Consider the following 14,378-nt stretch of genomic DNA (forward strand, 5'->3'; position numbering starts at 1 on the left):
TAACTGACATTAGAAGAATGGAAGTCTGAGTCAACCTGAAGCTCGTGAGACTCGAGCTGCCAAACTGCTGACAGCTGAGAGTGAGCAGAAATAGCCTCCAGTACTGCCTTCTAACCACTGTGCCACCACAGCTCCTATAATGATGTGATAAATAATGTAATAGCCTGTTTTTCTCATATACTTAAGCTATAATGAGTGAGGTTCACACATCCTACTAAACCAAAAATAAACAAGTCAATTTACATATTTTTGGTTTTCTTGGAAAAGTGGAAATTTAGCTACTCCAATTCTAAGCAATTTTAACCTTAAAGGGCATTTAAACTAAACTAAATATATTTTTCTTTCTTTTTCATTTGCAAGTGAACACGGACAGCGAGACAGCAGTTGTTAATGTCACCTATTCAAACAGGGAACAGACCCGACAGTAAGTTTAAAGTGTTTTATTGGTTATAGGTGTATTCTGGTTTAGTATTTTTGTATGCGTATAGTCCTGCACAAAATATTGAACACAAAGCAGAAAGATATTTATATTAGCTGGTTCTGGCAAGTTGTTAGATTTGCAACATATTTATGATTTATCTAAGAATCTGTGTCTCATCTAATTATAGTCTATATCACTTATTGTGTTAAGATATCCTTGGATCAGTGCTTTTCTGAAATCTTGGACATGATCAGAGAAAGATTCTCTGAATTACATATGCCTCTTTTTGGGGCTTAGGAGAATTTTTTTTTTTAAAGGAGAATAAATAGATGCTCAAAATCAAGGTATATTATTTGGTATTGCTTATTTTTGTCTTGATGTATTGTTCCATTCTCTACTGAAAGAGAAGGAAGTTCTTAAAATCCTAGTATCAGTGATGGCGAACTTATGGCACGTTTGTCACAGATGGCACGCAGAGTCATATCGGAGGGCACACGAGACATTGCCCTATGTCATCTGCAGCACGCATGTGTATGCTGGCCAGCTGATTTTCGGCGTTGGGGAAAGCAGTTTCGCCCCCTGGAGGCTTCAGGAAGCTTCCTGAAGCCCCAGAGTGCAAAAAATGGCCCAATAGGCAAACTGGAAATTTGGAAAAAAGGAATTCTGATTTGCCTGTTGTGCTGTTTTTCACGCTTCAGGAAATTTCCCTGAAGCCTCCGGAGTGCGAAAAATAGCATAATGGGCAAACTGGAAGTCAGTTTCTCCAGATAGGTGGAGTCAACAGTCAGTGGGTTCACTTCCGTCCGTCAACCAATCAGTGATTGGTTGACAGACGGAGGTCAACCCACTGACTGTCGCCTCCACCATTACTGAGAATCACTGTTCAGGTAAGGAGAAAGCAATGGTTGATTCTCCAGATAGGTGGAGTCGACAGTCAGTGGGTTGACTTCCGTCCGTCAACCAATCAGTGATTGGTTCACGGACGGAGGTCAACCCACTGACTGTCGACTCCACTGTACTGAGAATCACAGTTCAGGTAAGGATAATTCAACGGTTGATTTTCGAAACTTTTGGTTTGTCCATTTTGCCATTTTGTCACCAGACTTCAGTGAGGCTTGTGCAATGCATGGGGGTGGGGGGCAGTACGATGTGTGCGCGCCTGCATGGGGGAAATGGGGGTGGGAATGTGCACGCGCACACACACCCTTTTGGCATGCAATCCAAAAATCGTTCGCCATCGCTGCCCTAGATTGTCACATATTGTCATCATCGCCACTGTCATCCTTCGTTGTGGAGTAGCCCAGGAGTTCTTGCAGAAAAAGGTACTCCAAATAGGGAAAAATTGTTTATTATTAGTTAAATTTCTAAGCCGCCCAACTTCTTGCGGACTCTCTTCTCCAGTAAGTGCGTGTAGGAATGCTGCTTTAGTTAAATATTGCCTGTAAGATTAATTAATTGATATTTCTTTCATCAAATAACAAACCAGTTTGGATACAATCTCTGGCATATTCTGTGACATATTAATTATTACTTAGCCATCTAAAAGCAAATGTTTCCTATACAGAATTATTTGCTCTCCTTTCTCACTGCTCCACTATGTGTGGAGGCCATGTGTAGAATTCATGGAACTTGGCAGGAGAATTTTAAACCTAGGTTTCAGATAACAGATTTTAACTGAGCGGCAAATGTACATGGGATGCTTGGTGGCATATAGATTGTCCCATGCTGGGTTATAGTTAATGTTAACACCCCCACCTACAGTTAGGTTTATGAATTGCAGTCCATTATCAAAGCCATATACAATTCTTGATGTCTTTGGGCTGGTCTCCATTTAAGGCGCTCTCTTTACAGTTTGGGAGCCACCAGAAAATTAACCCTGCCTTTTTTTTTGCTGCCCCAGTTCCCCAGTCTCAATTTCCTCTGTACTAGTTTGCAGCTAGGGTGGGGATATCAGTATCCTCATTTTCTTTGTAAGGAAGACTGCCCTCTACGCATTCCTTCTAGATATGTTCAGAGAAAAGGAGACAGGTTTATTTTATACAAATTTACACTTTTAATTATCTTAATATGATAAAAAGAATGCATGCTATGGGAAAAAAAAATAAAGAAAAAAATAGCGAAGAGATGAGACAGAAAATAATAAGGAAATAGAAAAGAAGCAGCTCTGATCTCATAGTTATAAATGCAATTATACTTTGCCCTCTCTCTCTAAAATTGCATCATAACTTCCTTCTTTCCACAATCTGCTGCAAAGGGAGGTGAGTTTAGAGAATTAGACATATGCTTCCCTGTGCCCCAGTCAGCATAAGCTTAGCCATCTGTCATTACTCAGTGCTCCTTGTGAAGGGTAGAAAGCCCCCCCCTCTCCTGCCAACCACACTCAGTGTTTGTCAACTATTAATAAGGCTCCTTTTGAATACATACTTTTCTTTAAAGTCTGTGCCATTTGAATAACAGGAAATGGGTCCCGTTTAGGGGTAGGCCATGAAATAGCAGAGGATAAGGCAGATCTCTTTTCTCTCTCATGTCTCACACATAGCCTCTCTCCTATCAGCCCTGTTGGTTTGTTTCTACTTGGAGATTTGCATAGAGACATAGCAGGTTAACAGAGGAACTCAGAAGGAAAATGTCAAAGGGATTTTTAAAACAATCTTTCAGAAAGTCATATGCTCACACTGTCCAAACCAAAATGACTAGAGCAGTGATGGCTAACCTTTTTGTCGTTGTGTTCTGAAAGCACACACGGGCACCCATAATGCAATCTGTGCGTGACCCCTTCCCCACGCACGCTCCACCCCTGCGCATGATTGAGCTTGCTCCCCATGCATGCATGCATGTCCTATGCATGCACAAACATCTGCATGCACCCTGCACATGAACAGCAGAGACCCGAAAAGCAGCTGGTGGCAGGAGGTGTGCACACATGTGCAGTGGAGCTGAAAGGGGGCAACTGTTCATATGCCCACAGGGGGTGGGGGGGGGGTGTCTGGGTATCACTTGTGGCCCTCATGCCATAGGTTCACCATCATGGGACTAGAATCACAAGGATTGTGGAGCATGTCTGTACCAGTATAAAGTGGTGAATATATTTTGGGCTGATCATTCTTGTAAGACGTCCAGACTGTGACAGTACTGGTAAAACATGTCAGGTAATATTCACGGTTGGGTTGCCCGCTTAGGGCAGAATATACTATTTAACATCAAAACAGCTAAGGATAGTGTGGCTGCCTCAGTTATGGTTGGATTCAAGATGAAGGAAATGATTTACAGACTTGACAGAGAAAAAGGTTTCCAGAGTACAGTGGTACCTTTATCTAAGAACGCCTCTATTTGCGAACTTTTCTAAATAAGAACCGGGTGTTGAAGATTTTTTTACCTCTTCTCAAGAACCATTTTCCACTTACAAAACCAAGCCTCCGAAACTGTAACTGGAAAAGGCAGGGAGAAGCCTCTGTGGGGCCTCTCTAGGAATCTCCTGGGGGAAACAGGGCCAGAAAAAGTGGGGAGAAGCCTCTGTGGGGCCTCTAGGAATCTCCTGGGAGGAAATAGGGCCGGGAAAGGTGGGGAGAAGCCTCCATGAGGCCTCTCTAGGAATCTCCTGGGAGGAAATAGGGCCTCTACCCTCCCTGTGGTTTCTCCAATCGCACACATCATTTGCCTTTACATTGATTCGTATGGAAAAAATTGCTTCTTCTAACAAACTTTTCTACTTAAGAACCTGGTCACGGAACAAATGAAGTTCATAAGTAGAGGTACCACTGTATATTTGCCTGGTTTAGGTCCACCTGGTTCCTTTGGTCGCCAGCATGATTTTTAGTTTTCCAAATATGTTCGTCATCTAAATTTAAATGACTATTAAGAGTAGAGTTAACGGAAAAGGAAAGAAACCGTAAAAGTGCTATTATATAGAACTCACTTAATCACCCAGACATAGACAATGTAGAAATAATATGTAATATATGGATCAGCAGAATAGAAAAGAAAAAATTGAAGGGAATCACAAAATACCCAAGACCTGCAACTAGAAATAGAATAACTGGCAAAAGAAAACAAAGATAATGCCAGTAGTGATAGATGTCTGGGTACAATCCCAAAACATCCAAAGCACCACTTGAATACCGTTGGCATTGACAAAAACGCTATTAGTCAATTGCAAAAGGCAGCTTTGCTTAGAATAGCTTATATCCTGTGACAATATCTTTATCACCATCAAACAATGTCCTATTCCAGATCCATGGAAAAGATTCGATGGATAGATAAAAATGGCCAATCCAGCCAAGCATTTTATTGATTTTTCAATCCAGCCAAGCATTTTATTTTATTTCTGGGTGCAGGGTTTCTTCTTGTTGAGCCATTTTCCCGAAGCCGGTAGCTCCATGACCAACTGCTTTGCTTTCCTCCCTCTTTTTGGGAGGCTCGCAGGAGACTTGGGGGAATGGAAGGAAAATGGGGAGGGGAATTTTTCTGCCTGTCATCCATTCCTCAAGCTCAGCACAGACTGAGGGAAGGGTGGCAGTCAGGAAAATCCCCCTCCCATTTTCTTCCCATTCACCAAAAAACCTCCATGGCGAATGCTGAAGTTTCGGAATGGAGGCGACAGTTTGCCCAAGGCTGTTCTGTCGAGCTCTCTGGTAGAATCCTCCCCAAAATGCACAGATACAATTTCAGACACACACATGTTTGAAAATTCAAAACAATGTTCTTTATAATGAAAATGCACTTAAACCAAGCCCTCCTTTGGTATAGCAAAGAGCACTTGTCTCCAAACAAACTGGTAATTTGTGCAAATCCCTTATCAGTTCTGTGATACTTAGCTTGCAGCTGTGAGGCAATTCACAGTCCTTCTTTTTCCACAAAGTGAAACACACTTTGCCATGGTTTAGTTTCAAAATGGGGGGAAATCAGCACACAAAAGGTCAAAGTCAGTAAAGCAGTCACGAAACACAACGATCAGATAATCCTCCACAATGGCCAAACCCACAGGCTGCTATTTATAGCAGCCTCACTAATTACCACAGCCCCACCCAACCACAGGTGGCCTCATTTTCTTTGATAATAATCTCTCAGTTGTTGTTGCCTATGCATTGCTCTCCGCATGCGTGGCTTTATCATTAACTCTTGTTCTGAATCCAAGGAGGAGCTAGATAATTGATCTCCTTCTGAGCTGTCTGCCACACTCCTCCTCCCTGTCACTCATGTCTTCTTGGTCAGAGTAGCCTTCATCAGCAGATTCCACCGGGGGCATAACAGGCCTGCAGCATGTGGATGTCTCCCCCACATCCACAGTCCTTGGGGCAGGAGCTGGGCCAGAGCTAAACACAACAAAGGCACATCCAGCTCACCCAGTCTGGCCTGCTGCATCTCAAAAAAAAAAAGAGTAAAACCACCTCAAAAATAATCCCAAGGGCTTATTTTCAAGTCTAAGAGAAAATAAGACTCAGTCTTATTTTCTGAGAAACACAGTAGCTATCAGCACAACCTTCCCTCCCACCGATTATTTTCTCCATCCATTTCATCTCTCTCTTTTTCTTCTTCAGGGCTATCATGAAACTTAACGGGCATCAACTGGAAAACCATGCATTGAAGGTCTCGTACATACCTGACGAACAGATTGTGCAGGGTGCAGAGAATGGACGCCGAGGTGGTTTTGGCACACGGGGTGCCCCACGGCAAGGTTCTCCCGTGGCTTCAGGAGCTCCAGTGAAACAACAGCCAGTAGATATCCCCCTTCGACTTCTTGTTCCTACCCAGTATGTGGGAGCCATTATTGGTAAAGAAGGCGCCACCATCCGCAACATCACCAAACAGACACAGTCCAAGTAAGATACTGTTTTGTTAGCAAGCATTTTAGCTGCTGCTTTTTCACATGTTGCTAAATTCTATACAAGGCACAAAACAGATCCCATCCAGAAAAATTACATTTTGGCTTATGCTCCATCTACACTTGGCATCTAAGTTATGAGAATCAGCCCAGAATCAGTTTGAAATTTGTATTGAAATGGGTTTTCTAATCTGTTTCATTGCTTAAAATTAGCAACTGAAAACGAAAGCAAAAAATCTTCAGAAAACAAAAATTTCCTTCCCAGGGTGAAGACTAGGCTAAGATGAAAGAACCACATTGAGGATTTCAGTTGCTATTAATTTTTTTACAATTATATATACATCTCTGGCTGTAGAAATGGAGTTATTAAAGTTAAATTAAATTACATTATTAAGATTAAAGTCATTATTAAGATTAAAGACATTATTAAGATTAAAGTCCTCGGAGGTGGGCGGCGTATAAATCCAATAAATAAATACAAAATGAATAAAATAGATAAGCAATATCAGATATCAGAAACTTTATGTGACAGAGCAAAAGCAAGCATATTTTTGGAATTAGCACATCAAACTCCATAAAACAGACATATTACCTTTGCTGATTATTTTTTTGTGTTCACTAGTGTAATGAAAAGGAAGGGAGAATTCTTTTCATTGTGTTACATATCTATATCTATATCTATATCTATCTATCTATCTATCTATCTATCTATCTATCTATCTATCTATCTATCTATATATATATATATATATATGTAGATTGTTCTGAGTTTGGGTTTTGCCCCGTGTAATATTTTGAGTGTCTATGCGACGTTTCGGTGAAATCACATTCACCGTCATCAGGCTGAAGTTTTAAGCTTCGTGCTGCTGTAAATATGGAATATGTTCCATATTTACAGCAGCACGAAGCTTAAAACTTCAGCCTGATGATGGTGAATGTGATTTCACCGAAACGTCGCATAGACACTCAAAATATTACACGGGGCAAAACCGAACTCAGAACAATCTACATATATATACCCGTGAAAATCTATGAAAACATATACAGTGAACCCTCGAGTTTCGCGTCCTCAAGCATCGCGAAAGGGCTATTTCGCGAGTTTTCAACCCGGAAGTAAACTCCACCATCTGCGCATGTGTGCCTTTTTTTCTATGGCCACGCATGCGTAGATGGTGGAGTTCCCCAGCTGGGAAGCTGGGCGGCTTCCCTGGGTCTTTCCCCTCTTGCCCCGTAAGACCCCAGCGGCGGCGCGAGCAACGGCGTGGGCGGGCGGGCGGCACGCGCGTGGACACCCCAGCTCCGCTGCCCAGCTGGGGAGCGGAGCTGGGGTTTCCCCAAGCGCGCGCGCGTTGCTGGGGCCGCTCCCCAGCTGGGGAGCGGAGCCGGGGTTTCTCCAAGCGCGTGCGCGTTGCTGGGGCCGCTCCCCAACTGGGGAGCGGAGCCGGGGTTTCTCCAAGCGCGCGCGCGTTGCTGGGGCCGCTCCCCAGCTGGGGGGTGGATCTGGGGTTTTCCCAAGCGCGCGCGCGTTGCTGGGGCCGCTCCCCAGCTGGGGGGTGGATCTGGGGTTTCTCCAAGAGCGCGCGCGTTGCTGGGGCCGCTCCCCAGCTGGGGGGTGGATCTGGGGTTTCTCCAAGCGCGCGCGCGTTGCTGGGGCCGCTCCCCAGCTGGGGAGCGGAGCCGGGGTTTCTCCGTACTGAAGGAGTGGGTCCAGCAGTCACATGGGTTGCTCCTGTCCAATCCGTTGGAACTGAGCCTAGTATTAAAAAAGACTGCTGGATCCGCCCCTTCCCCAGAATTCGCTCAGTTCGCATCCTCGGATGTGTGTGAATGCTCGTTCCTCTCGATAAAACACCTTCCCTTCGATCTCTCTTCAATAGCAAGTAAGATTTTTCCATTACTCAGCTTGCCGGCAGTTTTTTTTTTCTCAGCCCTACAGGGCTTTGAGTTGGGGGAGAAGTTAGCGGCTCAGCCATTTGCGGTTTTTTCCCTTCGTGCTGTAGCCGCGGCCGGTTTGTTAATTCCGGCCTTGGAGGTCCTGCCGTGAGCAAGCTTTATTTTTTTCAACTAATTAAGGGCTATTTACCTCCCGCGGTGTGGGACTTGTTTTGTCTCCCGGGCTTAGTCGCTCCTATTGCAAATAACGGAGCAGTTATTTTGGCGCCAAGGCTCTGACGCCCAGTAAGTTGCACTTTCGGTTCTGCCCTAAGGGGTCGGCCATTAGTGCCTACAGCCCGCCGCCTGACCCTGGAGTCGTCGCTTTGAGTTCCCTCGGGCCTATTCTCCACGGAAGTGGCCTCCAACCAGTGTGCCTTGGTTTTTCTTAAAGTTAAGTTAGTGAGGCCTGCCACGCTGCACTTAAGGACAAGAACTCTTGGTATCGCCCAGGATTGCCTCTTAAGGCGCAGCTGCTCCTGGGCCTAGGAGCAGGGTCACCTATCCTCTTGGGAATTCCACAAAATAATTCTTCTCTCCCCTATTTTTTGGCTCAAGCCTTGTCTTCTGTAATTGCTCAGACTATGGCTTCCCTTCCCAAGAGAGGCACTACCAAAGGTTCCAAAGAGGTTAGGCCTACTGGTAATCCTTCTGAGCTTCCCCAGGCCTCTTCCTCCTCTTCCTCAGGCTCTCAGTCTTTAGCCAAGCCCACTAGGGCTGAGAAGAGAAGGGACCTAGCCCTACAAAAAATACATGATAAATCAGCCAAACGTTTTAAGGTGCAGGCCCAAGTGCATATCAACCCTACCCCCCCGGAGGCCTCTAACCTGCCTCCCTCTGGGGTACCTGTGCTATCCCTGGATGAGCCAAACCTAAATCCACCCCAACCTAACCTATGGGGTTTAGGTCCAGAGGAGCCAGATATTACCGAGGATTTCCCCCAGCCAGAACCTGTTCAGGGCCTCAGGGATCCTCAGGCTGTTCCGGCTGATATTTCTTCCTTGCCACCGGAGTTTCAGTCTATCTTGACTATTCTGACTAACACTATTGATGCTAGACTCTCATCTTTAAATGTACCTCCTCTGTCTCATCCTCCCCCTCGCTCCTCCCGTCCCGTGAGTTCTTCTCCTTCCTACAGAGCCCCAGTCATGGAGGTCTCTGACTCCTCTCAGGAAGAGGATGAGGACGTGGATGCAGAAGAGGATGATGACCCCTTTCAGCGTCTGTCGGAGGATGAGGAATCTCAGATTAAGATTCCAGCCCCAGCTGCTATTTTCCCTTCGCAGCTTTTCAAATCTCTCCTGCTAAAAGCTAGAGTATCCACGGGGCTAGCCGGGCAAGAGAAGCAAGCTACTCCTTCCACAGACCCCCCAGAGGAAAATCTTCCTTACTTCATGGAGGAACAGGAAGACAATGAGGTAATTCCTATGCCCAAGTTGTTTAAGGATGCCTTGCTTAAACAGTGGGACCACCCAACCATAGGCTTCACTCCCACTCCCAAGGACAAGAAGCTCTACAAGCTCTCCCCCTCCTATGAGGAACTCCTAACATGTCCCAGGCCAGATGAACCAGTGAAGACGCTCCACTCAACGGCTGCCATGCCTGGCGAGGCAGAGGAGGTCCTCCGGCCAGAGGACAAACGACTTGAACAAATGCTCAAAAGAAGTCTCCTTGCAGACTCATGGGCCATTAAGAGTGCTGCAGCGGCATCCTTCTTTTCCAGAGCTATGCTCTTATGGCTTCGTCAGCTCCAACTACACCTGCCTCCAGATGACTTACGGGGCCAACAGGATTTCAACAAAATTTTCGCAGCTGCCCAATATATAGCAGATGCTACTCTCCAATCTTCCAGATTTGCAGCCAGATCAGTAGCAGCCTCCACAACGGCCAGAAGGCTTCTATGGCTCCGCCCTTGGCAGGCGGGGGTAAGACAGAAATGGCAGTTAGCTATGGGTCCACTGAAACGTAACCTCCTCTTCGGAGATCTTCTGGACCCTCTCCTTACGGAAAACGCAGACAAGAAAAAGGTCTTGGGACCTACCACCAAGAAGGCCCCGAAACCGCAGTCCTTTCGGCGCACCGGGCGTCAGCAGGATCAAAGCTTCGCATTTCACAAGAGCCCAGGTCAGTATTCCCCTCGCTTTCGATCCCAAGCTAGAACCACCAGGGGCAGAGGGTCCCGCTATCAGAGAGGATCCTCTACTACCAGAACTTCCAAAAGAACCAGATGGTAAGTTTTCTCACCTGCCTATAGGCGGTCGCCTAGCCTGGTTCTCTTCCGCCTGGCACCGCTCTTGTAAGGACCCCTGGGTCATTGACACAGTGGAAAGGGGCCTAAGGTTAGAGTTTATTTCTTCTCCCCCTAACCGTTTTATTTCTTGTCCCTCTCCCAGTTCCTCTCCATCTCGTATTCGAATGGAGGAGGCTATTTCTCATTTGTTGACTATTAGAGCTATTCAACCGGTCCCCTCTCTCCAGAGAGGTTTAGGCTTCTATTCCATCCTCTTCATGGTCCCTAAGACTTCTGGAGGCTGGAGAGCCATCTTGGACCTAAAGAAATTAAACCGCTTCATTAAATATAGAAAATTCAAAATGCACTCCCTATCTTCCATTTTATCAGCTCTTCATCGAGGAGACTTTATGGTGTCTCTAGATCTCACTGAGGCCTACCTCCATATCCCCATTGCCAAGGTCCATAGGAGATTTCTGCGCTTTGCCTTTCAAGGCAGGCATTTTCAGTATAGGGCTATGCCTTTTGGGCTCTCCTCAGCTCCCAGGGTTTTCACTAAACTCTTGGGATCCTTGGCGGCTCATATCCGGGCCTCTCCCATTCATATTTTATGTTATTTAGATGACATTTTAATTCATGGTAATTCCAGAGCTGGTGTAGCTGCAGACCTCTCCTCTACCATGTCGGTTCTACAGAACCATGGTTTTTCCATAAACCTTAACAAGAGTCATCTTGATCCATCCACTTCCATTCTGCATCTGGGGACTATCATTAATTCCGAAATATCCCAGGTTTTTCTCTCCAATGAGAGAAAACGCAGCATTTTGGATCTCATTGCTCGCATCCTGCCCCAGCAATCGGCCTCCATTGTCACCCTATCCTCCCTTTTGGGTAAGATGGTGTCATGTATTGGTATTGTTTCCTGGGCCCGCCTTCACGCCAGGGAACTTCAATGGCTACTATTACCATTTCAGAGATCAGGCCACAGCAACTCGAACCGACGCATCACCATCCCACCGACGGTTCGCAGATCCCTCAAGTGGTGGACTTCTCCAGCCCTAGACAAGGGATCCCCCTTCCGGTGTCCCGACCAGTTTGTAGTCACCACAGATGCCAGCCTCTCGGGCTGGGGAGCCCACGCCCAAGGTCTTTTAGCTCAGGGCACATGGTCACCGGAGGAGGCTTCCAAGCCCATCAATTGGCTAGAATTAAGAGCCGTGTCTCTAGCTCTAAAGCAATTCCAACCTCACATATCCAACCAACATGTGCTGATTCTCACCGACAATATAGCCACCAAAAGCCATATTTGCAGACAGGGAGGCACAAGATCCAAGGCCCTCATGAGGGAGGCCCTGAAGTTGGGTCTTTGGGCAGAGAAAAATCTCCAATCGCTTCTAGCCGATCACATCTCGGGGAGCCTCAACGTCCAAGCGGACTGGCTCTCACGAGCCACCATAGATCCAGGCGAGTGGAATCTCCATCAGTCACTGTTCCACCAAATCTGCCTCAGGTTCGGCCATCCAGTGTTGGATCTATTCGCGACCAGAGACAATACCCAGCTTCCCCGCTTCATCTCCAGGTTCCCGTCTCCGGGAGCGGAGGCAGTCAATGCCCTCAGGAGTCCTTGGCCTCCAGGCCTACTGTATGCCTTCCCTCCAATTCCAATTCTGCCAGACGTGATCAACAAAATCCTCCTGGAGAAAGCACGTGTAATCCTGATTGCCCCTCACTGGCCTCGCAGGCCCTGGTTCGCGGACCTTCAACAACTGTCCGTCCAGGACCCCTGGCGACTCCCCGCTTCGGAGGATATGTTGCGGCAGGGGGCCTCCTTCCATCCGGATCCAGAGTGGTTCCACCTCACCGCCTGGCTGTTATCCGGAGGGACTTAGACCTGCGAGGGTATGACCCAGACACAGTGGAAATCATTCTGAAGTCTAGAAGGGGGTCTACCAATCGGATCTACGACCATACTTGGTCCAAATTTCATCAGTGGTGCTCGCAGGAGGGCTTATCCCCCCTGTGTCTTCCCATACACAGGATAATCGCCTTCCTTATGAAAGGTTTTCACCAAGGTCTCTCTACCAGCACCATCCGCCGCCATCTGGCCGCTATCTCTTCCGTCTTGGCGGGGCCTCGCAGGCAGCCCCTACGCTCCCTTCCAGAAATCCAAGAATTTCTAAGAGGAGTGGCCAATCTCAGGCCTTCTAAAATCCACAGATATCCAACCTGGGACTTGCCACGGGTTCTCCACTCTCTTACTCAAGCACCTTACGAACCCCTGAACTCTGCGTCCCTCAGGTACCTATCCTTCAAGGTAGCATTCCTGGTGGCGATTACTTCCGCCCGACGCATATCTGAGTTGGCAGCCCTTTCTATCAGACAGGACCTCTGTCAGTTTCATCAGGATAAGGTGGTTCTGCGGCTGGACCCCACCTTCTACCCAAGGTCAGTTCCATGTTCCACAGATCTCAGGATATCGTTTTACCTTCTTTCTGTCTCCAACGAGAGCATCCCCTGGCGATTAGATGGCACACTCTAGATCTCACTAGAGCGCTAAAGATTTATATCCAACGCACAAGATCCATCCGGAGATCTGAAGCACTCTTCATAGCCTACCATCCCCAGATCCTTGGGATCCAGAGTGTCTTCCACAGTAATAGGTCGTTGGATCAGAGGGGGCCATCTCAAAGGCCTACGAGACAGCTTCCCTCTCCATTCCAAGGAATATTACAGCGCATTCCACCAGAAGTGCTGCCACATCTGCCGCTTGGGCGACTCAGGCTCCGTTGGAAGAAGTCTGCAAAGCAGCCACTTGGGCCTCGCCAAATTCCTTTATAAAACACTACAAGATTGATTCGTACGCATCAGCAGACGCTGCCTTCGGAAGAAGAGTACTCCAATCCGTTATCTCTCACGATAGCAATGTACTCCCACCCTAGGGACCTATCTCTTGGGTATGTCCCATGTGACTGCTGGACCCACTCCTTCAGTACGGAGAATAGGCGTTGATTGCTTACCTGAACGCCTCTTCTCGTACGGTGAGTGGGTACAGCAGTCACTTCCCTCCCTTGTGTGGTCTTCTTTACCTTCTATTCTAATTTCTTATAACACATGAGAGTTGAACATTAAAGAGCTTCACTACTGAGCGGATTCGCGAATTCTGGGGAAGGGGCGGATCCAGTGCAGTCTTTTTAAGTACAATCTCATGTGTTCTCAGACTAGATAGAAGGACAGAGACAACCCAAGGGGAGTGACTGCTGTACCCACTCACCGTACGAGAAGAGGCGTTCAGGTAAGCAATCAACGCCTATTCTCCAAGCGCGCGCGCGTTGCTGGGGCCGCTCCCCAGCTGGGGAGCGGAGCCGGGGTTTCTCCAAGCGCGCGCGCGTTGCTGGGGCCGCTCCCCAGCTGGGGAGCGGATCTGGGGTTTCCCCAAGCGCGCGCGCGTTGCTGGGGCCGCTCCCCAGCTGGGGAGCGGATCTGGGGTTTCCCCAAGCGCGCGCCCGTTGCTGGGGCCGCTCCCCAGCTGGGGAGCGGCCCCAGCAACGCGCGCGCGCTTGGGGAAACCCCAGATCCCCTCCCCAGCTAGGGAGCGGCCCCAGCAACGCGCGCGCGCTTGGAGAAACCCCGGCTCCGCTCCCCAGCTGGGGAGCGGCCCCAGCAACGCGCGCGCGCTTGGGGAAACCCCAGATCCACTCCCCAGCTGGGGAGCGGCCCCAGCAACGGGCGCGCGCTTGGAGAAACCCCGGCTCCGCTCCCCAGCTGGGAGCGGCCCCAGCAACGCGCGCGCTCCCCAGGAAACCCCAGGCGCGAGCAACGGGGTGGGCGGGCGAAGGGCGGGCGGCGGTGGAAGTAAAAACACCATCTGCGCATGCGCAGATGGTGTTTTTACTTCCGCACCGCTACTTCGCGAAAAATCGATCATCGCTTGGGGTCCTGGAACGGAACCCTCGCGATGATCGAGGGTTCACTGT

The 14,378-nt window shown here is 48.0% G+C and overlaps 1 protein-coding gene across 1 annotated transcript in view; it reads left to right on the forward strand.

The window, feature by feature from the left end:
• IGF2BP1 (insulin like growth factor 2 mRNA binding protein 1) overlaps positions 1 to 14,378 on the forward strand; it is a 108,738-nt gene that overhangs the window by 67,062 nt on the left and 27,298 nt on the right. Inside the window, exons 5-6 of the mRNA XM_070767491.1 lie at positions 361 to 424; positions 5,959 to 6,240. Coding sequence (XP_070623592.1) covers positions 361 to 424; positions 5,959 to 6,240 — 346 coding nt within the window. The remainder of the gene's footprint in view (positions 1 to 360; positions 425 to 5,958; positions 6,241 to 14,378) is intronic.

This window comes from Erythrolamprus reginae, chromosome Z, assembly GCF_031021105.1.
Source record: "Erythrolamprus reginae isolate rEryReg1 chromosome Z, rEryReg1.hap1, whole genome shotgun sequence".
Taxonomy (NCBI): Eukaryota; Metazoa; Chordata; class Lepidosauria; order Squamata; family Dipsadidae; genus Erythrolamprus; species Erythrolamprus reginae.